Source organism: Plecotus auritus (genome assembly GCF_963455305.1).
Source record: "Plecotus auritus genome assembly, chromosome: 1".
In the NCBI taxonomy this organism is placed as follows: Eukaryota; Metazoa; Chordata; class Mammalia; order Chiroptera; family Vespertilionidae; genus Plecotus; species Plecotus auritus.
In genome coordinates, this window is record NC_137770.1 from 140,409,952 (window position 1) to 140,432,542 (window position 22,591).

The window sequence follows — 22,591 nt, forward strand, 5'->3', positions numbered from 1 at the left end:
CTGATATAATAAACTCTTAAGTTACTTGCATTGTTTTAGAACAATAGATTTACATGGTTATTTTGCATGTGATAAAGCCAATTTCTGATAGAAATATTTTCCTTAGTTATTTTTAACACAAAAGTTCTAAATTTAGAGTAAAGAAACAATTTCTATCTTTATTCATAAATACATGAAAAAATTACACAGCCATCAACTTAGCAATTCTAACAAACACTGAAAAACTCCATTTGATCATCACATGAAAGCACAATAAGATTTTCATGATTTGTTAATCCCCACACACTTTTTGTCTTTGCCATTCAGGCTCACTCAAAGAGCTGAAACTACTGATTTTGTGTATGAGTACCGAGAGTCCATAGACTATGGAATACACAGTGCTGTGAAGAGCTGGGGAAAGGGCATTCACTACGAATCCTTAAAAGCAAAGATCGCAGGGATAAGGTAGATCCAGCACCCTCCTCTGTCCTCTTGTCACAGGGCTTCTTTTCCTGGAGCTGCCTCAGAGGGCGGCCACTTGCAGATAGGAATTGAAGTCCATGCTGCAGCAAGCCCTTTGCTTCTTTCCTAGCTCAGTTTGCTTATCAAGGTTTCCCATGGCATGAAGCTGGTATCCTATTCCACAGCTTTTTCTCAGAGAAGATGACATGAGGTCTACTGATCCTCAGCGAGGGATTTTAAAACTTTGGAAATTATCCAAAATGTCCACAAACTTAAGGGCAATATTTATATTCGACATAGTTATCTAATTACTCTGATTGTTCTGACTTCATAGGAGTTTAAAAACAACAATAAACCCATTTGAAGATGCTATTTTGATGAAATAACCAATAATCTTTTCCTCTCCTCCTTAGACCTTCCCTTACCCTGACTCCCATACTAGTCTTCTCACTGATCTAGCTGCCTCTAATCTCTTTCCACTTCGGTACATTTCTGGGTTGCTTCCCAAATGATCCTCCTCATACGTGACTTTGTTACTCCCCTGTTTAAAGATTTTGACAGCTCCCAGGATACCAAGATGAGGTTGTAATTAATCTGAAGCATGGCATGCAAGGCTGTGCACAGTTACCTTTCTAGCCTTATACTCTTCCCCTTTCATACCTGAAGCCTCTGCAGAATTTCAGCCTGGTGTTCCTGCCTCTCTATTAAGCCTGCACTGACTCAGTGACTTTGTCAGAATCTCCTCTCTATTACCACAGCAGTGTCTGGGTACTCTTATGGGTCTGGCTGTTATTGGATCTCTTGTTCATCTAAAGATCATCATCATTGCTTAGCTAATTGCCTGGTATGTGTGTTGAGTAAATTTAAAAAGGTAGCTTAAGGTGGCTAGAGCTTTTTTAAGTCAAAAGCACTGGTCCTAATAGGTTTTATTGGCTCCAAATGGTTACCTGTATGTTTTGAGACCACATTTGGCTCATCATACATTCCTATAAATAGGCAATATGAGAATGTATGTACATAAGTGTGCCAAAGCCAAAGATATATAGGATTCTTTCTAAAGTTGGCTAGGGAAAATAAACTTAATTTTCAATAGATGAACATACAAATCACCACAAATCACTTTCATATAAATGTTTTATTGCAGAGATGTTATAATTATTTACATGCTGCAACATGTCACAACATAAATTTACCAAACATTTCATGGTGGGATGCTGTAGGTTTCAGATAATAGTTTCAGAATAACCACAGAGTGAGTGAAGAGACTTACAGCTTTATAGACTCTACAGCTCTCGGTTACTAAATGCTAGAAGTCAAAGGCAGTGTTTTTTCAGTCCTACCTGTCATCACTTGCATGCAGAAACTTATGAAGCAAATACAAGAGAACTGTCAAGTTTCAAATCCATATTGCCACCAAAGTTTACAATGGGTTGAGTTATAATTCATGTTGTAAAGCATTTAATTCTGGCATAAAATATACAGTTCTATTAAATTGGTATAAATCTACTTATTTATAAACCCTGGCTTAAAAACAAGGACAGGATGCAGCCTGCACATGCACTGAGAAGGACAACCTAGCAAGTGTTTGTGACCTTATTAGTGTTTATTCACTTCCGTATTATCAATCTGGGAAAATAACCTCAAGAATTATAGATTATAGATTTCAACTTCTCTCGGTGACAAGTAATGACAATGAAACTCTAGGAAAGACCCTAGGCACTCTTGCTATTTTATGCTGGTGGAGAAAAATCTATAGACTAAGGTGAACTTTGGCAAGTCTTCTTTAAGCCACACCTCAAGCAGAATTACTCTGAAGTGCAATAAAAAGTCACTGATGCTTGACTGCTTATTTCTCAAAAAGTGAATAAAGTGCTAACCGATCTCAGACATAAATTAAACAAGTACGTGGATCTAGAAACAGGTACACAAATACACCTTAACATTGTATTTCTAAGTTCCCAAGTAGATAGGCCTGATTGAAAAGGAAGGGAAGAGGAAATAAATGAAGGAAACACACAGAAAAATAGAATTTCTATGTCTTCAAACCTACCCACAAACCTGAGTAATGCACAAAGTGAGGAACTGGGTGAGGGAGATTTGTGCACAGCTTTGCAACATGGTGAAGGGCTCACTTACTCCTGAATAAAAATCGTTGAGGAAGTTTTGATAATGAATGCAAAGAAGTCCTCTTTTTTATCATCCACTGAGAATGATATTCTCTAAGAACAGCTCTGTATGCATCTCTGATCCCCGTTCTCATCTTTTATCCTCCCAGCATGTGTTCCTTGCTGATCATGAAATGAAAAGTTACTTCTGCTGGAAGTGTCCTGGCCAGATCAGCCGGTGAGATGTCAGTGTTTATGGTGCGAGAAAGGGAAGTCTGGGTCCCATGTTTAAGGAACTCATCTTTAAATACAGTGAAACTGAGCTTTGAAATAGAATCTCCTGTACAGTCACACCAGCAGGGCCAAATCAGCAATTTAGGATTTTCACACCAAGTGGCCAGTGTGGAATGAAATAAATTGTATAAAATATGCTTTGGGGACTGTTTTGCCTTGCAAATGAACCTCTGCATTTTAAATTTTGAACTAGATGGCTCACAATGGCAATTTGCAGGACTTGTAAGTTTTCCAGTGCTTGGGAGAAGGATGAGCCCATACCACCTTATAGGCTTGGAATAAACCGGGTTATAAATCTCTTTGGGATATGAGCCCAGCAAGTTCTAGCCCTAGCTGAAGCAATGAATAAGAGTTTAAGAGAATAAATACTTTAAGGTCAATGAAAATATTCTATATTTAGTATGCACAATAAAAATACACCCATATAATAATCTTGATGTAATCATAATTTTTTTCTTTAAAAAAATAACCCCTTGAAAGTGCTATCAGGAGCTCCCTTTCCATCTGCTTTGAAAGGCAAATTTCCTGGCTCTACAGTAATTCTCATGTCATTCTTAGAGTCTTCCCTTTCCAATGGTAATAATAATGCACAGTATATTGTTCTCACTCTTAGCTTCTTCCTTATAAAATGCTGCTAAGTATGAAATACTAAAAGAGTTCAAAGGGACAATTAATTGGAATGAAGGCATTATCTGTCTCTGACTTCAAACAATAGATAAGTTGTCCTTAACTAATTGAGACATAAGACTATGTAGGACCATTTGATCTCTGATATTAACAAAGCTTCTCAATCCTAACAAGAAGTGCAAAACAAGTAACGTAACTTGTACTAAAAACCCTGATTGACAGTATAACAAACCATGAAGTGAAATAATAGTTAATCCAAATTTGCAATATATAAATCACAAAACTAAAATACTTTTTCATAACAATTAGGACTTCCCAAGCCAGAGAAAGCTTACTATACTTCAAGAATCAACTAAAGTTGATAGATAACAGGTATTCTGTAAGTTGCAAGAACAATTGAATAGCTGAAGATTGCATAAATGTGTGTTACATAATATCAAAGTTATTTGCAAAAGTTATACAATCTGGAATGCTTGAATATGAGACACAACAATGTACTGAAACATACATTTATAAGAAAATGAGAGCAATCATTGATATAAAAGGTATTTTGGGATGCATTAAGTTAGCAGTGCTATCAAGGTTATATAGGTAAAGTAAGTTCTTTTCAGTCAGCTACTTAGAATTTCCGTCATATTCATTTATACCTTCTTCTTTGCAAATCTCATACCTCTTCTATGTCTTCTGGTTTGCCTTGCTTAGGATCTCCAAAGTCCCATGGGTAAATATTGGTCGGGCGCAGACATTGAGGGCTACTTCCTCTAAACATGCTGAATGTAAAGATTTTCCTAGTGTTACAGGGAAAGACTTTGGGGCCAGTCTAACTTCCCCATGATGATGTCTCTCTACCCTCCTTAGTTTTCCTCCACCCATGCCTTTCATGTTTTCCCTGATTGACAAATACTCTTTGGGAATTTTTGATCCTTCTATCTTCAGTCTTATCGAATTCAGGGTTTCTTCTTTTTCTTTCTGGGGAATGCTACTTTGAAAGTATCCCAGATCTCTTATTTTTGAGACCCTGCTACCTTATTCGCATTTAAAGTCGAAGAGGCAGGGAAAGTTACACTATTGTCGGCATTTGGATAATCTGGGGTCTCAAACTCCCAAGGACACACCTCAGCTCGCAATGTTAAAGGCTGCTGAAAATTATTACTTGAATTGTAGGAAGGTGTCTTATTTTCCTGGTCTCCTATTTGGTTGAGATTTTCATTCTCTATTTTTGATGCTACAACTTTGGGGGGCAGTTCTTCATATTGCCCAGCACACACAGTGGCTGCACAATGCTGACCACCATTCTCATCTTTTGCTCTCCCTGGGGGAACCTGAGTCTTGGAAATGAAATGCTTCTTATCTTCAAAAGGGGTCTGACCTTGGCTCTCCCAAGGGCAGACCTCAGCCTTGTCTATGCTTTTCTGATTGGATTGCTGACATAGTTCAGTCGCCTTAGGCTTGTGATGGGATTTCTCCTTTAAGGAAAAGGTTGGGTTTTTCTCCATTTCAGAAGCCGCAATAGATACATGCTTTTGAACCTTTGATTCTGAAGGCACAGGACCAGGGATCAGGTCATACATCTCCCAAGGGCACACTTCCCCTATGTCACAGTTGTCCTTCATCTGGGTGGTGCCTGGGCTCATGTCAGAATTGGCAGTAGGGGGGTTGGACCTTTGTTGCTTCATAATCCCAGATTTCTGATGTTTTCTTGGCTCTTCCAAATTATTAGAGTTTTGCGGGACAGAATCTTTAGTCTCTGTGTTATCTGAATTTGAGTGTTTTCTGTTTGTCTCTTTATCTTTTGGCAGAGGTTTCTGGGATCTAGCACGTTCTTCCACACCTGATGCTTGGGTTTTTCCAGATAACCCAAGAGTCTTCTCCTTGGCACTTGCTATGACACTGAGAGACTTTTGTAACATGGATGTTCGGGGATGCCCCCCCGGCTTCTTCTCTGAGCTGAGATTGTGAGCGCTTGCTGACTTACATACCAAAGGCACAGACTCCGTGGACTCAGCCTCGCTGTTTTCTTTCAGTGTCTGTGTTAGTTTTTTGCCTGACAGAGACTCCAGTGTGGACTTTTCTGTGGCTTCCTCTTCTTGGCTCTCAGTGGGTAAGCTATTGGACTCTTCCGTTTGGTCTCTCACGTGATCATAAGTGCTGTGGGATTTCTTCACTGAGAAGACTCGGTTTTTCAGGGATTCCTCCTTGGGTTTCCCAATGTTACCTGAAGACTCTTGTGGGTTCTTCCTAACGAGGGCAGAGCTTTTGGCTGTGCTGTGATCTGCGAATTCCTTGTCTTCTTTGGAACACTGCCTGCTGACCGTCTCTGGGATCTCGGTTATACGCCTCATGATTGATCGGCCCAAGCCCTTCTTTGAGCACCGCTTTTTCTGGAGGTGGGGGTTATTTGTGATCATCTTCTTCCTTTTATATATTTCCAACTGGGTATAGAGTTTCTTCAGCTCATCCTGCCAGAACAAGAGTAAATTGACAGAGGTGTGGAATTTAGTGTTTCAGCCAAATAATATCACTGATGGTCATTTTAATTCAATAAGCTTGAGCTCTTTATGGAAATTGTTTAGCTCTTCCTAACATTTCTACTCATCAACTTTCTCCACATTCTTACTTTCTGATTATATTGTGTTTTGTTTCACACAGAGTTGACACTTTAAGACATAAACCCATGCATGCTAGACTTGCTTCATGGAGCAAGAACTTTGAACTTGCAAGTTTTGTGGGCCAGACTGAGCCTGGACCATAATAAAACACACCTTATTGTCTACTGATAAAATGTATCCCTGCAACAATATTGGAAGCATCATGTAGCCATTGATGAAGTTGTACCTAATGTTAGATTAGGTTTAGGGGATAGCAGACTATCAAATACTAAAAACATCTTCTTCCTCCAAATGCTGACATATCGCCACAGATTATTTTAATTAATCCAGGCTCTCTGCTCACAGCAAAATGTCATAAACCATATTATGGAACATGTATAACAAGTTCATCATTATGACTGCCAAAAAGTTAGTTGAGACTATCAAGATTGGTTTGTGCATTCTAACTTATACCATGATTACACGTTTTAGAACAGGATTAACTCTTCACTTTATGTCTTCAGTTTGTACATAAGCACACATTTTCTCATTTTCTTTCTAACACACATATGCACACACATGAACACACATATACACCAACCCACGCATGCTTGCCTATATAAATGGGACTAATCTGAAATAGAAAAGAAATACTGGTATTACCCGGATGTCCTCTGGATCCAAGCTGTGCTCACTCCAAGCTGAGTTGATACTGCTATTCAGGTAGGATCCAGACCGCCCCATGTCTAGCTCATCCTCATATGCTTCTGTAGCAATGTCATCTCGTGGGTTATTGCTTGAATGTGAAAACTGAAATAGATATTCAATCTGAGCTCTAGACATTACTGTAAGACATAGCATTTTAATAACAAATTTCTAAAAGTCCTGATGTTATTATCATTTCTTCAGCTTAGATGAATTTGTTCACTAAACTCTTTAAAAATGTTGCTGCTATATTAGTGTTTTGCTTTCCATGTCACACACTTGAGGTACTTTGTTCCCTGTTTGATTTTTGTCTAGGCTCCCAGTGTCAACTCACATTTCTCCTCTTCCACAATATCTGCACTTTGCAAAGAAGTACAGAATACACAGACTCTTCTCTGAGAGTAGCAGTTTAGACCCACTGACAGCTAGATGGAGCTAGATGGGATTTTTTTTTTTTTTTTTTTTTTTTTTTTTTTTTAGCAGTAGGGTCTACCTCATGTTTATCATGTTGCTTCACATAGGGGAGGCTGTATTTCTTCTCTGGCATAATTGGCCCTGATCACAGAAATGTGACTGTCAGTCTACTACACATAGCTTTTAAAAAGTCTACTTTCAAAAGGTGAAGGGAGTAAGCAGTACAAATTGGTAGTCATAAAAATAGTCACAGGAATGTCAACGATAGCAGAGGGAATATAGTTGGTAATATTGTAATAAGTATTTATGGTGCCATGTGGGTACTAGACTTATTGGGGGCATCAATTTGTAAGTTATATAAATGTCTAATCACTATGTTGTGCAATTGAAACTAATATAATATTGTTTGTCAACTGTAATTAAAAAATGTAAAGTACTTTTTAAAGGTCTACTTTTAAGACTCGGGGAACAGGTTATCTGAATTCCAGCCTCACAGTGTTGACAGTGAGGTCTTAAACAAGCACGATCTCTCAGCACAGTGCTGCTTAGCCTAAAGAACTCTGGGCTACATGGTATCTAAGTACAAAATTAAAAGAGTCAGTGAAATTACCTATTTTTTTTTCTCAAGTTCATTATTCTCAAGTCCCTCCATCATATTTTGACATATTTTTATTATTTTCATGTGGTGTTTTGATATTTTTCAGTTTCATGTATTCTTGCTATCTCTATTCTTCAAAAGGAGAAGGGAGGAAGAGTGAATTGGGTAAATGATGGAAAGCAGGGAGAAGTAAAACAACTCAGCCACTCTTCACACAATATATAAATCAAGTGATTGTCCCGTGAAAACTGAAAGAACAGTTTAGAGAACATGGGTGCTCTTCTCCCAGCTTGTCATCGAGTCAAATATTCCTTTACAAAATTAACAGATCATTGCCCAGCAGGTGTGGCTCAGTGGTTGGGTGTCAACCTATGAAACAGGAAGTCATGGTTTGATTCCCCATCAGGGCACATGCCCGGTTGCAGGCTCGATCCCTAGGTCCCCCAGTAGGGAGCATGCAGGAGGCAGCAGATCAATGATTCTCTCTCATCATTGGTGTTTCTATCTCTCTCTCCCTCTCCCTTCCTCTCTGAAAATAATAAAGTATATTTTTAAAAAAATCAACAGATCACCCTCTGATAATAGAGATATTTTAATGTTATTGTCCATTAAAATATATGGGTAGGAAAGTAAACATAAATAGGAGATACCATGTGAAATGATAATTATCTTTTTAAGTAACAATGAATGGTCTGTAATTGGGACTGGCTGAAAAACCACAGAAACTGATGAGTCTTTCCTTCACTGCTCTACTTATGTTTGTGGTTCCAACATGTGCCATCAACTTAAGGCCATAAAGATGAATAAAATACAGTCCCTGTCCTCTAAAATACTCCATGCTACTAGTCAAATCACCTGGAGTTTATTTATGAGAATGGAGGTTTGTTTTTTTCCTTGAGCAAAGGCTTAGAGACTATCATGAGTTTAAGAAACAGTTATTTGTCTGCTTTTTAATTTTTCTTTGTGCTTCTTTCTAAAATACTATTTCAGATATTTATCTTTTATGTTTCTCATCCTGTCCTCCAGAATATAATTACAACAAGAGCACAGATTTTTATCTGTCCATTACTATATTCCAGGATCTAGAATAGTGCTTAGCAAAGCCCTCTGTACTTTTTAAAATTATCTGTTATTGAGATATAATTCACATACCATAAAATTATATAATTCCATGGTTTTTAGTATATACGCAAGGTTGAGTTACAGAATATTTTCAACACCCCTAATAGAAACCTTTAACTCATTAAGCAGTCATTTCCATTTGTCCTCTGCCCAACCCTAGCCCATGACAGCCACTGAAGTGCTTTATGTCTCTATAGAGCTGTCTAACCTGGACTTTTCACACAAATTGAATCATACAATATGTGGCCTTTTGTGTCTGGCTTCTTTTACTCAGAAAAATGTTATCAAGTTTTGTACAAGGTGTGACATGTATCAGTGCTTCATTCCTTTTTATTGTTGAATAATATTCCACTGTATGGATATGCCACTTTTATTTATACATTTATTAGTTGATGGAAATTTGGGTTACTTCCACTTTTTGGCTAGAATGAATAGTGCAACTATGAACATTTATGTACAAGTTTTTGTATGAACCTATGTCTTCAATTTTCTTTGGACCTCAATAACAATTTATTGAATGAATGAATAAATAATCTGAGTATACATACATCTAATGTTATCATATTATGCAAAGTATAAAAATGGTTAAGATAGGTCACAGTAACAGACTAATCCATGGAAATTTGGCTTTTTGGTATAATTGAAATAAGGAAGAAAATAGGTATTTGCTTTTTAAAAATAATCATTTGGCCTTTTCAATCAGGCTGCATTTCAATGTGTGGTTAAGTCTGAGGGTTGAGATAAAGCCTGGGGTGAAAGACAAGAAATCATAGTTCTTGTTTCAGCCATGCTAATGTAGTATTGTGTGGCAGTGATCAAGAATGAGCTCTTGTAAAAGAGGAAAATAATGATAATGCTATAATTTATGTTATCCGTTTGCTCTCTGATATTTTATTTCATTCCAGGCAACCTTATTGCTATCATGATCATGTCATAGATTTGGAAACAAACTCAGAGAGATAAAAAGTCTTGGCTAATATCATATTATACAGTTTGTCTGGGGTGAAACCTGAGTTTAAGATCCATGTATTGAGTCCTGGCCCATTCCCCCTGCTTTGTTATACTGCCTACATAAGTCTTTGTCATAATCTATCATTATTAAGCAAGGTTTTTCTATGCACAATATTATAATTATTTCTATTTAAATAAAAAGTACCCAAATGTTTAAAACAATTTCTCTGAATATAAATCCAAAATAAGAGAATTCTTAGAACAGTATAATTCTCTTTAAAAATGATTTTGATGTTACAGCTACTATGAAAGACACTTTGAATTCATAATAATTAAAATACAACTGGATATCGAAATACTTGGAAAAGGACTAAGACAGATGATGAGTTTTGACTAATTGTCATTTAACAATTATGTGATATATTTAATAGATCCCCAAAGAAAACAGACACCTAGTTTCCTGAGGAGTGAGCTTTAAAAACACTTTAGATGTCAAGCAGATCTCCCCACCTCCCTTTGCCTATATTGCCAAAAACAACTTGAGGCTCACGTAAGATAATTGTCTTGGAAGAGAAAAGTAATGTTAGAGGAATACCTTTGGAATCAAAAGTAACCCAATGGTGACTGTCACAGTCAAATGAGTATGTGCAAAATACAGCATCAACATCCAATCAGACTGAAGCCTTGAGGCAAGGACAAATCTGAAATGAGAATTCACCAAGTTAGCAATCTAACAAGATCTCTATGTAAAACACTAGAAGCTTGGAAGCTCTATTAAGAAAAACATAAATAGAAGAAGGAAAAAGAAATTATACTGTTTCTATGACATATTTTCATCACAGAAGAATAAGGGCCTAGGCAACGCTAATTGAATGCATAATAGTGAACTCTCTATAATTTATTATCCAGAGTTAGAAAGACAGCACAAATATAATGTATTAAGCATTTCCTCAGATTATTGTTTTGTATGTAGGTTTAACTTATAAAGCAAAAGCAGCAAACATATATTCATTCAATAAAAGAGTTGTTACAAACTGACTGAAGGTTTCTGAAAAATTTGGGCTGTAAAACATATCAAAATAACTCTTGAGTCTACATTCTTTATTTAAAAGCATTTATTAGAATTAAAATGGTGAATCTTTTAAAAAATAATTTTGACATATATTGACATCAATTATTCTTAAATTAACTTTTAATTACTACCTGGGTTTTCAGGTTGCAGTTCTGACCAGAAATATCTCAAGAGAAACTGGGTTTTGAAGTAGCTTTAAAGCTTCATTTTTAGAAAGAGTATTTCAATGTTTAAAAGATAGTTCTGAAAGTCAGAAACATTTATGCCTGGTAGTAACAATAAATAAAGGATTAGAACAGAATGGGCAAACGCCCTCTGCATTATTTTACCTTCTAGACTTAATCCTTATAATTTATTTTTGTTCAAGCTGACAATTCAGTAAGAATGAGAGTACATGTGTATATAATATGTAGTCATAATTTTTTATTTATATATGTATACATATGTGCATATATACTCATATTTATATACATACATATAATTTTATATCTTAAGCAGACAAAAAAGAGTATATATGCCCTAATGATAGAGGATACCCTTGCTGATGTCAGAAGCCTTATTTAACAGTTTATTCCAGGAAAATATTACTAAAATGGATCTACCTGATTTAAATAGTTATGTTATTGTTTTCTTATACTTGGACTATATCAATATTAGAGCCAAGCATTTATTAATTCAGTCCATGTGTAAATAAGAAATTGTGCATACATGGTTTAATTATTACTGCCTATTGTTTTCTACTCATCCCCCTAAAATCAGTGTTCTGTAGATTTACTGTATTAAACTATAATTCCATCCTTGGTTCTTCATGGCTATAGAAATTAAATTTCAAAAAAAGAGTAGCTAGCATAGTATATAATTCTTTGAAGCCAATATGCCATAGTCTAATCAAATCTGGTTTATATAGGAAGGTAAGTTAGATTTGGAACTTAAAAACTAGGGCTGTGAAGCTAAAGTTAACAGATTTATTTAGGCTTGCCTTACAAAATACCAAAACCTACCAACGCTGGTCATTCCACTACCATTGGAAGTCTTTCCTCTTCAAAAATGGTAGGGGACCACATAATTGTTTAGAAGAAATTGATCTTCTGAGGATGCTATATCTAGTCAACAGCAAATCTATTAGGTCAACATGAATAATTCAATCAGAGCTTGATTCCATGAACTCAGCTTATAGCCTATATGGTTCTTCTTGCTGGGCTATGGGTTTTGGGGACTCTAGAAAATATTTAAGCTAAGTTAGGAAGCTGTTTTCAATGAATATTTAACATATGCTTCCATCATGTTGGCCCAGTATTAAAACAGTATTTTCTGAAGTGTGGCTAACAATTAGATGTCAATTGAAGGGTAGAGGGGATTCCGTGATCAATTAAGTTTGGAAAATGCTGGTTAAACAAAGTTAAATAAATTTCCTTTGTAAGGACTTCTCAGTATGCAATGTGACTTTCCTAAAATGCATCATAAATATGCACATGCATATAAAAATATCAAAAAGTGACATACTAATTTGGAATAATGCTTATCTTTGGGTGGTTGGATCAGTGAGTTTCTTTTTCTATCTTTTAATGTGTGTGTGTGTGTTTTTTTTTTTTGTAATGACTATTTGCCTTATTACAATTTTTTAAAAGTTTATTAAAAATAATTTATATCACCTAATTCTGATAGGATGTGGACTACTTGAGAGTTTAAAATTCACTGAACAAAATATTTAATGATGAAAAGTAACTCAAGGTCATAAAGAATATAGGTCATTTTATTTAACTTTTGAACAGATTTAATTTCTTGGGCAATTAATTTGGTTCTAAGAAATATAGCAGGTAAATTAGGGCTGAAGTGGGAAACCCTTTGCATGGCAGTTACACTCTGACAATAGAAGACATTTAAACTCATCTGTAATAAGCTTTCTTGACTGATTAGAACTCTTTAGTTGGTTTGTTAATGTAACATTTAATCTTGCTCAGGCACCAAGAAAAAGTGCTCTCAGGTGCTCACTACATTTTGGACAAGGGCACCTGCTCTCAGAGCCTTGAATCTCTAGTCTGTGTAGAATTGGGAAAGCATTCTTCTCCTTGTCTATTTATAATCTCATATTTTGCTTCTCATCTTTCCTTCCTCTTCTATTTTGTCTCTTCTTTCTCTCTTGTTAGGGGGCAAGAAAAAGCAAGAAAGCAAATTACCTTGATTCTGGCCCTTGGATGGAATTTCAGGGCTGTTATCATAAATACCTCTTTTTCTTACTAAAAGTTTTAAAAGTACGTATGCCTGTGGCCCTATTCCTCTCTGGCATCAGCTATTTCTAGAAGTGCAAGATATCATTTTATGATTATTTACTAAAGTGAAAGATGATAATTATCCTGCAAAACTTCCACAGATTCACAACCTCCCACACTGACTCCCATTATTATTAATCTCTATTTTTCTATTGAGGACAAAGACAAATATTCAAAGTTTCTAATTACATTTTTTAGTGTATCCTAACTTTTAACAATATGAGAAATTGAATGACATCTTTCTGATGTTTTTTAAACTATAGTATTCCTGTTCTTTTTTTTTTTTCTTTTTTTTTTCCCGGTCCTCACTGAGTTTTTCAATTCATTTTCAGATATGAATCAGGTGAAAATTCCCAGAAGATAAGTCATACATATTTCATTTTGTTCACTTATCACAACCCACCTTTTTCTTCCTTTGTACTCATTGACTAGAGAGATACTGTGACATCAAAAAATGGCAGGCCATGCCGTACATTCTTACCACCGAACATTATTGCTCAAATGCAATGATGACAAAACTCCATTGCACACAAAAATACAGTCATCAGGTTGAAGTGGTTTTTGTTTGTTTTGAATTCAGCAGAATTCACACACATATCTTGTCTCTCTGAGTATTAAAATTTTGAAAGTATAAATCAGCATATTAAACATGAATGAAAACATAGACAATTTATATCTACTTTGTAATGTATTGCTTTATATGTTCAGAACAAAAAGTATTACATATCATAAATGATATTAAATGACATCCCTATAAGTGTCTTAACATAAGTGAGTTAACCTTCAAAATAAATGAAGGTAATAAATAGCCTATCAGAAGGAACTAAGAACAGTAGAGTTATAAAACTATAGTCCGGCCAGTGTGGCTCAGTGGCTGAGTGTCAACCCATGGACCAGGAGGTCATGGTTTGATTCCCAGTCAGGGCACATGCTAGAATTGAGGGCTCAATCCCCATAGGTGCAGGAGGCAGCCAATCAATGATTCTTTCTCATCATTGATGTTTCTATCTCTCTTTCCCTCTTCCTTCCTCCCTATAAAGTCAGTAAAAATATATATTTTTAAAAACTATATGCATTTGCCATTTCTGAGCCAAAGAAATTAATAAAATTATAAAATATCATCTTCCTAAATCTTTCCATTATTCATCTTATCCAAATTTTGCTATTTAAATTAAACTGCAACACATCAGAAAAATAAAACAATTATTTTCTAGCTCTACAGATCACTTGCCTAATTGTATGGAATATAGCAGAGATAATCAGCTCATTGTGAACTGCAACAGCCATATAGCGTGGCTCATGAAATGCTGATGGGACTGTCCGCACTGCATAGCAGAGATAAACACCCCACAAGAGGAATAAAAATTCAGCTGTGAGAACAAAAACAAACAAACAACTTTCCATTAGTTTTAAAGGTGAAGAAAAAAGTAATATTTGAGTCCGTTAGCATGCACTTTGTTTCTATTATAAAAACATAAATTTAGAAATAGATGCATATAAAATATCATTCACATATAAATATATATTCTATAAGTTAATTTAAAAATTTTATTCAGTGTATAGAAGATTTTTCAAAGGTATATTTTTAATTATTATTATTTTTAAAACAGTGTTTGATGCCTCAGATTACTTTTTTTGCTAATACCTGGGTTTTCCCTAAAACAATTGTAAAATAATTTTCTACATTGCCAACCAAAGTTTAAGATGTTCATAGAATATCTGAATCAAAATAAAGTCATCAGGCAACAAAAGCCTGGTAATGTGTTTCTATGCAACTTCTAGAAATTTAGTTTATTACTGCATTGAATCTAGTTCAATATATAACAAAATCCATTGCCAGAAATGTGAGAAACAGGTTGCTAAACATTCAGTGGCGTGTTTTGTAAATGAACCATTATTTCTTCACATCTATCATATCTTTTGTGGGTGGAGTGCTGAGGGCTTAGTAAAATTCACAACCACCTTGTTTGTTGGCTTAAGCCAGAAGAGACCAACACAGTGTAGCAGTTAAGAAGGGCTTCAGAATCACACTGGACCTGCATGGGAATCCTGGCTCAATCCCGGATTAACTTTGCATAATCTGAATTTAACCTCTCTGGCCACAGTTTCCTTATCTGAAACATGAGGATAAGAAAAGTACATATTTCATGGGATTATATGCTAATGAAATCAAATAATGTATATAAAGCACTTAACATACTGTCTTCCATAGTATGTTAGATAAATTAAAAAAAACCATAAATGTTAAATACATGGTTCTTATTGTTTAACATCCCACTTGATCTTTTTTTCCAAACTGAACATTGCTATTTTAACTATTTATGATAATAACTCTTACAACCCATTTTATTGGTCTTACTGACATGAACTCATTGAAAGATGATATCTAATTCATAAGAAGAAAGCTCTAATGTGAAGAAAACATTTTATCAATGCGTTACCTAGAAGTAACTACTTATATACTGAAACACTGATATCCATTCTCCTGTGTTTTACCTGCCCGATTTTTAGCATATTTCTACCAATATTTAAACAATAGGTAGTGCCCCAGTTATTGAAAATCCCTTAAAACACAATTGTCAGGAGTTAGTCTAAAGTTCTGATATGCTCAGAAGGTAAAGGAAAAAATTATTTCACTCAAAGATCTCCATGAGGCTATTTTTGCAACTGTTTTGCCTCCAGAACACAGGTGTCCTAAAAACCACTGCTAAATGTAAGCCAAAGCGGGAAAGGAAAAGACTCATATCAGCAACCTCATTGCACATGTAGATTCCAGCATCTTTTACAAATGTGGTAGGATCAACAAAAGAACCATTGAAAAATTTGAGAAGGAGGCTACTGAGATGCAGATTTCCTTCAAGTATGCCTAGGTCTTGGATAAACTGAAAGCTGAACATGAGCGTGGTATCACCATTGTTATCTCCCTGTGGAAACTTGAGACCAGCAACTATTATGTGACCATCATTGATGCCCCAGGACACAGAGATTGTAACAAAAACATGATTACAGGCATATCTCAGGCTGACTGTGCTGTCTTGATTGTTGTTGCTGGTGTTGGTATATTAGAAGCAGGCATCTATCTCCAAGAATGGGCAGACCTGTGAGCATGGCCTCTGGCTTACACACCACTGGGTGTGAAACAACTAATTGTTGACATTAACAAAATGGATTCCACTGAGCCGCCCTATAGTCAGAAGAGATATGAGGAAATGGTTAAGGAAGAACCCGCCATATGGAAATTGACTACAACCCAGGCATAGTAGCGTTTGTGCCAATTTCTGATTGGAATGGCAACAACATGCTGCAGCGAAGTGCTAACGTGCCTTGGTTCAAGGAATGAAAAGTCAACCGTAAAGATGCCAATGCAGTGGAAGCACACTGCTTGAAGCTCTGGGTTGCATCCTACCACAAATTCATCCAACTGACAAGCCCCTGCATCTGTCCCTCTAGGATGTTGATAAAATTGGTGCTGTTAGTACTGTCTCTGTGGGCTGAGGGGAGAACAGTGGTCTTAAATGTGGCATGGTGGTCACCTTTGCTCTAGTCAATGCTACAACTGAAGTAAAGTCTGTTGAAATGCAACACAAAGCTTTGAATGAAGCTCATCTGGGACGGTGTGACCTTCATTGTCAAGAATGTGTCTGCCTAACTGGTTTGGCTCAGTGGATAGAGCATCGGCCTACAAACTGAAAGGTCCCAAGTTCGATTCCGGTCAAGGGCATGTACCTTGGTTGCGGGCACATCCCCAGTAGGAGGTGTGCAGGAGGCAGCTGATCAATATTTCTCTCTCATCGATGTTTCTAACTCTCTATCCCTCTCCCTTCCTCTCTGTAAAAAATCAATAAAATATATTTAAAAAAAAAAAGAATGTGTCTGTCAAAGATGTTTCTCCTGACAATGTGTCTGGTGACAGCAAAAAGGACCCATCACTAAAAGCAGCTTCACAGCTCAGGTGATTACCCTGAACCATCCAGGCCAAGTCAGTGCTGGATATGCCCCTGTTCTGGGTTGTTACCCAGCTCACAGTGCTCACAAATTTGCTGAGCTGAGAAGATTGATCACCCTTCTGGGAAAAAGCTGGAAGATGGCCCAAAGTTCCTGAAATCTGGTGATGCTGTCATCATTGGTATGGTTCCTGACAAGGTCATGTGAACTGAGAGCTTCTCTGACCACCCTCCTCTGGGCTGTTTTGCTGTTTGTGACGTGAGTCTCTTAATTATTTTTTCTACCCTTGTCCACATAGATGACAGTACCAGAACTGAGTACATGTACACGTGATATAATAAATATTTGTTGAATTGAATGAATAGAAATGACATCAACTTTATGATATTGAGATGTAGATTTTGTTACCTTGCCATTGCATCTCACATTGCAGAGCCCATTTATGCCCTGAAGATCAAATTGGCATCATTACTAAGAATGGCAAGCCCTATTTATAGATGTGTGTATAGAACCATTATGTGTGTACATGGTACTGCTTATAGCACTCAAGAATGGTGAATGCAAAAATATTAAACAATACTAGCACAAAAATATGCTATAATTGAAGGATTCATATGTACCTGAATTATAAAAACTATCTCCTACTAGTTATTGCAGTGCTTTTTTATAATGTTACTAGAGGCCTGGTGCATGAAATTCGTGCATGGGGGGTAGGGTCCCTTCAGCCCAGCCTGCATGATCTCCAATTGGGAACCCTCTGGAGATGTCCGACTGCTGGTTTAGGACTGCTGGCTCCTAATCGCTCACCTGCCTGTCTGCCTGATCACCCCTAACTGCCCCCCACCCTCGCCAGCCTGATCACCCCTAACCGCCTCTGCCTGCTGGCCTACTTGCCCCTAACTGCCCCCCTCTGCCAACCTGGTTGCCCCTAACTGCCCCCACTGCCAGCCTGGTTACCCCTAACTGCACCTCCCGCTGACATGGTCACCCCTTACTATCCCCTCCCTGCCAGCACAGTTGCCCCCAAATGACCCTCTTGCCAGCCTGGTCACCCATAACTGCCCCCCTGCTGGCCTGGTTGTCCCCAAATGCCCCCCCCCCACCAGCTTGGTTGCCCCCAAATGCCCCCTTGCCAGCCTGGTCATCCCCAACTGCTCTCCCCCATTGGCCTGGTCACCCCACACAGCCTGCTGTTCAGTTGTTTGGTCATCCTTCACTAACCCCCCTGCCAGCCTTGTCACCCCATGCAGCCTGTGTTCGGTCATCCATCTGGTTGTTTTGGTTGTGATAACCCCTGGCTTTTTATATATTAGGATACTGAAGATTTTGCAAAAGAAAAGTAGTTATCGGGTTAGTGTGCTACAATAGAGCATTATATTTAAAAGTATAAAACAAAATAATACTCTGTAATAGCTAAGCTGAACATTAAAAATCATTTCATTAACAAATCAAACAATATGCTCTAGCTGAAAAACAATTTATCATTCAAAGAATCAATTAAACTAAATGTGATATGTAAAATTTGTGTTGGGAAAAAAATATGTTTCATATAATTAACTTCAGACTAACTCTACAATTAGTAAAGAAAATATGCAGATGTTACCAAATTTTGCAGTGCTATTACGTGGGAGTTGAAATATGTGTTGTGCTTCTGCTTTAGAAAATAATTTCTGGTGTTAAATTATTTTGATGGAAGGCACAAGTGCAGTTAAAAAGGGAATTGCATTTATATTTAAAGAACCAAATAGGACTCTCAAAAAACTGATGTTTTTTAAAATTTTTAATCTATAAAGGATAACACTCAGTTTAAAAGTTACCTACCAGAACCTTTAATGAATTAATGTACCATAATGAAAGTAATCTCAAGTTGTCTTTCCAAAGGGTCAAGCAAAGAAGTGAGAAGGAATATCAGTTCTTTGACCCTGAAGATGACTCCGCTCTGGGATCTAAGACCACCCACGAGGGCGAAGGGAAAAACAACTTCCAAGTACAAACGTCTCTCATGCTGTAGTGCCTTGCTTTGCCATGCTGCAAAAACATTTTGTGTTAATAACATTTTATCCTTCTTAGCCCCTTTGAAAATTATTGTTACATGCCCTAAATAAATACATAAGTGAAGACACTTTCGGTTTTTTATTTCTAAGTGTTTCTTTAATGTTCTTTTATGTTGTGCTTTTATTGTAATAATATAGTGGGCAGTGCAAAGTTATCATTGACTATTAAATCAAACAACTTCAATAACGCTTCCAAACAGCTCAAATTCCAGTGTTCTAGGATTCAGCTGGCACGCAAGAAGCCTTGGTGTTCTGGAGACTTACTTGCCTTTTCTTTGGTTATAATGACAACTATGAGAGTTAGAATGATTAAAACAATGAGAATGATAGCTTCTGAAAGAATTTTAAACTTGAAAGTGGCTTTATTAGACCATACAGCCTTGGGGTATAGTTCTGCGTATGTATATGGCCAAAATGGGGTGATGGTGAGTTGCTATTATTCTGCTTGTCAAGAAATCAGTTTATTCAGCGTGGGATAGAGAAGCATAAGGTGGGTGTTGCAACATATTTCACAACCAGGACAATGGAGGGCAGAATGTCTGGAAGCAGTGAGCCCCAGGGGTGGGCAGAGCTGGGCCCTGGGACACGCATGAAGAGAACTTTGTTCTATCCTAGCTGAGTGCACTGTGTAAGCAGCAGAGCAGGGCTGGAACCCAGGTCTCCTTGGTCCCTGACCATTGTTCTTAAAATACCTCCATGGGCTGACATTTTCTTGAGCACTGTTAACAAAGGTATAAATAAAACCATTGGAAGTATTTTTATCCTATTGAAGAAAACAAATATTTTTTTTCAAGCAACAATTGTTTGTATTTTAAACAACTAATATGAGAATTACAATGCCAGGTCATTAAAGGAGTTTTACTTGGAAGTGCTTTTTGTCCTCTCAATCTGACCTGGTAGATGACATCTGTTGAACATGCCAGGCACTGTGCTAAATGTGTTTTGTATATTATCGACATTTATGAAGGTTTTATCGTAGAAATTGTGACTCCTTTAAAAAGGCTGGAGCCAAATTCTAAATGCTGAAATTTCAAGGTGGGGTCAAAGATACTGTGTGGTAATATTAAGAAATAATACTGTTAGTCACAAGAACTCTACAGATCATATGCGACTTGATTATTCTCTTACCCACTCACTGCTAAGTATGCTATAAAGTATTAATTGCCATGAATGGCCACACATTTGCATGCTGGCTTTTCTTTATTGCTTCTTCTCACACATCTCTAGAACTTGGGTCAAGTTCTGCAAAATCTCCTCAGCATCTTAGATAGGAAACTTAGAGAAAGTATACTTGATTCTCTCTCTGGTAAATACACTTATGATTTTTAAAGTTTGATATGGGGTGACAGAAATTTAGTGAAGCCCAGACACTTCAGAGCTATGGAGCTACATTAAGTTCATGAATGTGAGCAGAGTTCACAAAGCATAAGATTAGAGACCTCTTAGGGGGTCATGGGGTCAATGCCAGGGCAGCATGCTATGTCTTCTAGTGATGTTCCTCCCACCCCCTCTCCCTGCTGTTTGCATGTGGATTGTTTGGGGAAGGGGTTGGGATTGGGATTATTTGTTAACATTTTTAAAATGTACTTTCAAATTTGAACCTGTTATGAATGGCTGTCAGCATTGACACAACTCACCTCAGCTTGGGCTCCATTACTAGAAACTCAGACATTCTTTTTTGAAGGGTTAGCTTGAGTGCCTTTAGAATAATTGTAGTGTGTGTGTGTTGGGGGCGGGAGTGTTATATTTTTGTTTAATTATATTCCACCTCTGTGGAAAATATTTTACTTCCTTGAGGTATAGTTGTTTGTATGATGCTAAAGAGCAAAGAGAAAGAATAAATTGATTTATTTTATACCTTGGTTTTATACTTATAGTGTCATTTTCTCTTTAGGAAGGTAGGACCATTTTAACTTTCTTGTCAAATTTTAGCTTATAAATTCTTGGAGACAATTTTGCTGAGTTAGGCTTGGCTTGGGACATTATCTGACCACTGAGTAAGGATTCATGTAGTCATTACAAATCTGCTGTTCTGTTGGCCAAAAGGTCTCTACGAGTGAGCGTCCTTTTAATACAAGGAAAAGATCTGCCAAAATCTTCTTGACAACTGAGTTGTTCAAGTAACAAAAGAGAGCTTTTTTTTCTTCTAGATGTCTCCCTCTTTTAAAATCCCAGAGTTTCTTAGGGGAGATGAAATCTCCTTAGAAGAAATGGGAATCACCACAGACATCTCAATTTCTCTTGCTCCATGTTCCTCACATGTTGTCCCAAGACAATCTCCACATTTATCACCACATTTCTTGAACTTCCAAAAGGGAAAACTGGCACTAGGGTATAACATTAAGATACAAATTAATTTGTCCTCTGTCTTTTAGCATTATATAGATACTCTTCAAAGAAGTAAAATATTTTTGGAAGTATTTTGGATACTCTTCAAAGAAGTAAAATATTTTTGTTTATTTATTTTGTTATATAAATAAACAAGAAAACAACCCCCACTTCAATCTTTGTAAAAACTGAAGCAAGACCTTCAAAAAGTGTGTGTGTCTAGTGCTATAGCCCAAGTCAAGTCTTTTATCCTTCAATTAAAAATTTAAAACAGATTTTAAAATGGGAACTAGTGATGCAGCATGGATTAAGGCATGTGGTACATTAGAATAATGAATATTAAACTAAGTCAGCTGGAGAGGAATTCTAAATCTATTTTCTCCAATACTCATTAAATGGTGCTTATATTGCATTTCACCTGTCATAACATGACCTTATCTTCTAGGGTAATTAACTATTTGTATCCTTAGAAACAATTGCTATTTTAGAATTTCCCTATATAACTCAGTAAAAGAGGTACTGTATTCTTCTCAGTTTCTTCTAAACACTTTCATATTACTAATTAAGATACTAAACATATTGTCTGTTTAAAATATTTTACCAGGAAGGAGAAGAATAAACAAGGAGTGCATGTCAACGAAAAAGAGAAATATAAAGATACTAGAGGCCTGGCCCACGAAAATCGTGCACTGGAGGGGCAAGGGGTCCCTCAGCCCACCCTCTTGCAGTCCGGGACCCCTTGGAGGATGTCCGCCTGCTGGCAGTTAGACATCCCTCTCACAGTCCAGGGCTCTCGCAGTTTAGGACCCCTCACTCCTTACCATCTGCCTGCAGCGGAGGCGGGAGAGGCTCCCGCCACCACCCCTGTGCTCACCAGCCATGAGCCCAGCTTCTGGATGAGTGGCACTCCCCTTGTGGGAGCACACTGACCACCAGGGGGCAGCTCCTGAGCATTGAGCATCTGCACCATGGTGGTCAGTGCACACCATAATGACCGGTTGTACCACCTTTCAGTCAATTTTCATATTAGGCTTTTATTATATAGGATTATTTTATCTAGTAAAAATATCCCATGTG

General features: G+C 37.0%; 1 protein-coding gene across 1 annotated transcript in view; it reads right to left on the reverse strand.

Annotated features, from left to right (window-relative positions):
* Positions 1-1,558: 1,558 nt before the first annotated feature.
* Positions 1,559-22,591, reverse strand: part of GPR158 (G protein-coupled receptor 158) — a 442,546-nt gene continuing 421,513 nt past the window's right edge. Inside the window, exons 8-11 of the mRNA XM_080654328.1 lie at positions 14,419-14,557; positions 10,441-10,546; positions 6,719-6,865; positions 1,559-5,926 (exon numbers count right to left, since the gene is read on the reverse strand). Of these exons, the coding sequence (XP_080510454.1) occupies positions 4,472-5,926; positions 6,719-6,865; positions 10,441-10,546; positions 14,419-14,557 (1,847 nt within the window). The 3' untranslated portion in view covers positions 1,559-4,471. The remainder of the gene's footprint in view (positions 5,927-6,718; positions 6,866-10,440; positions 10,547-14,418; positions 14,558-22,591) is intronic.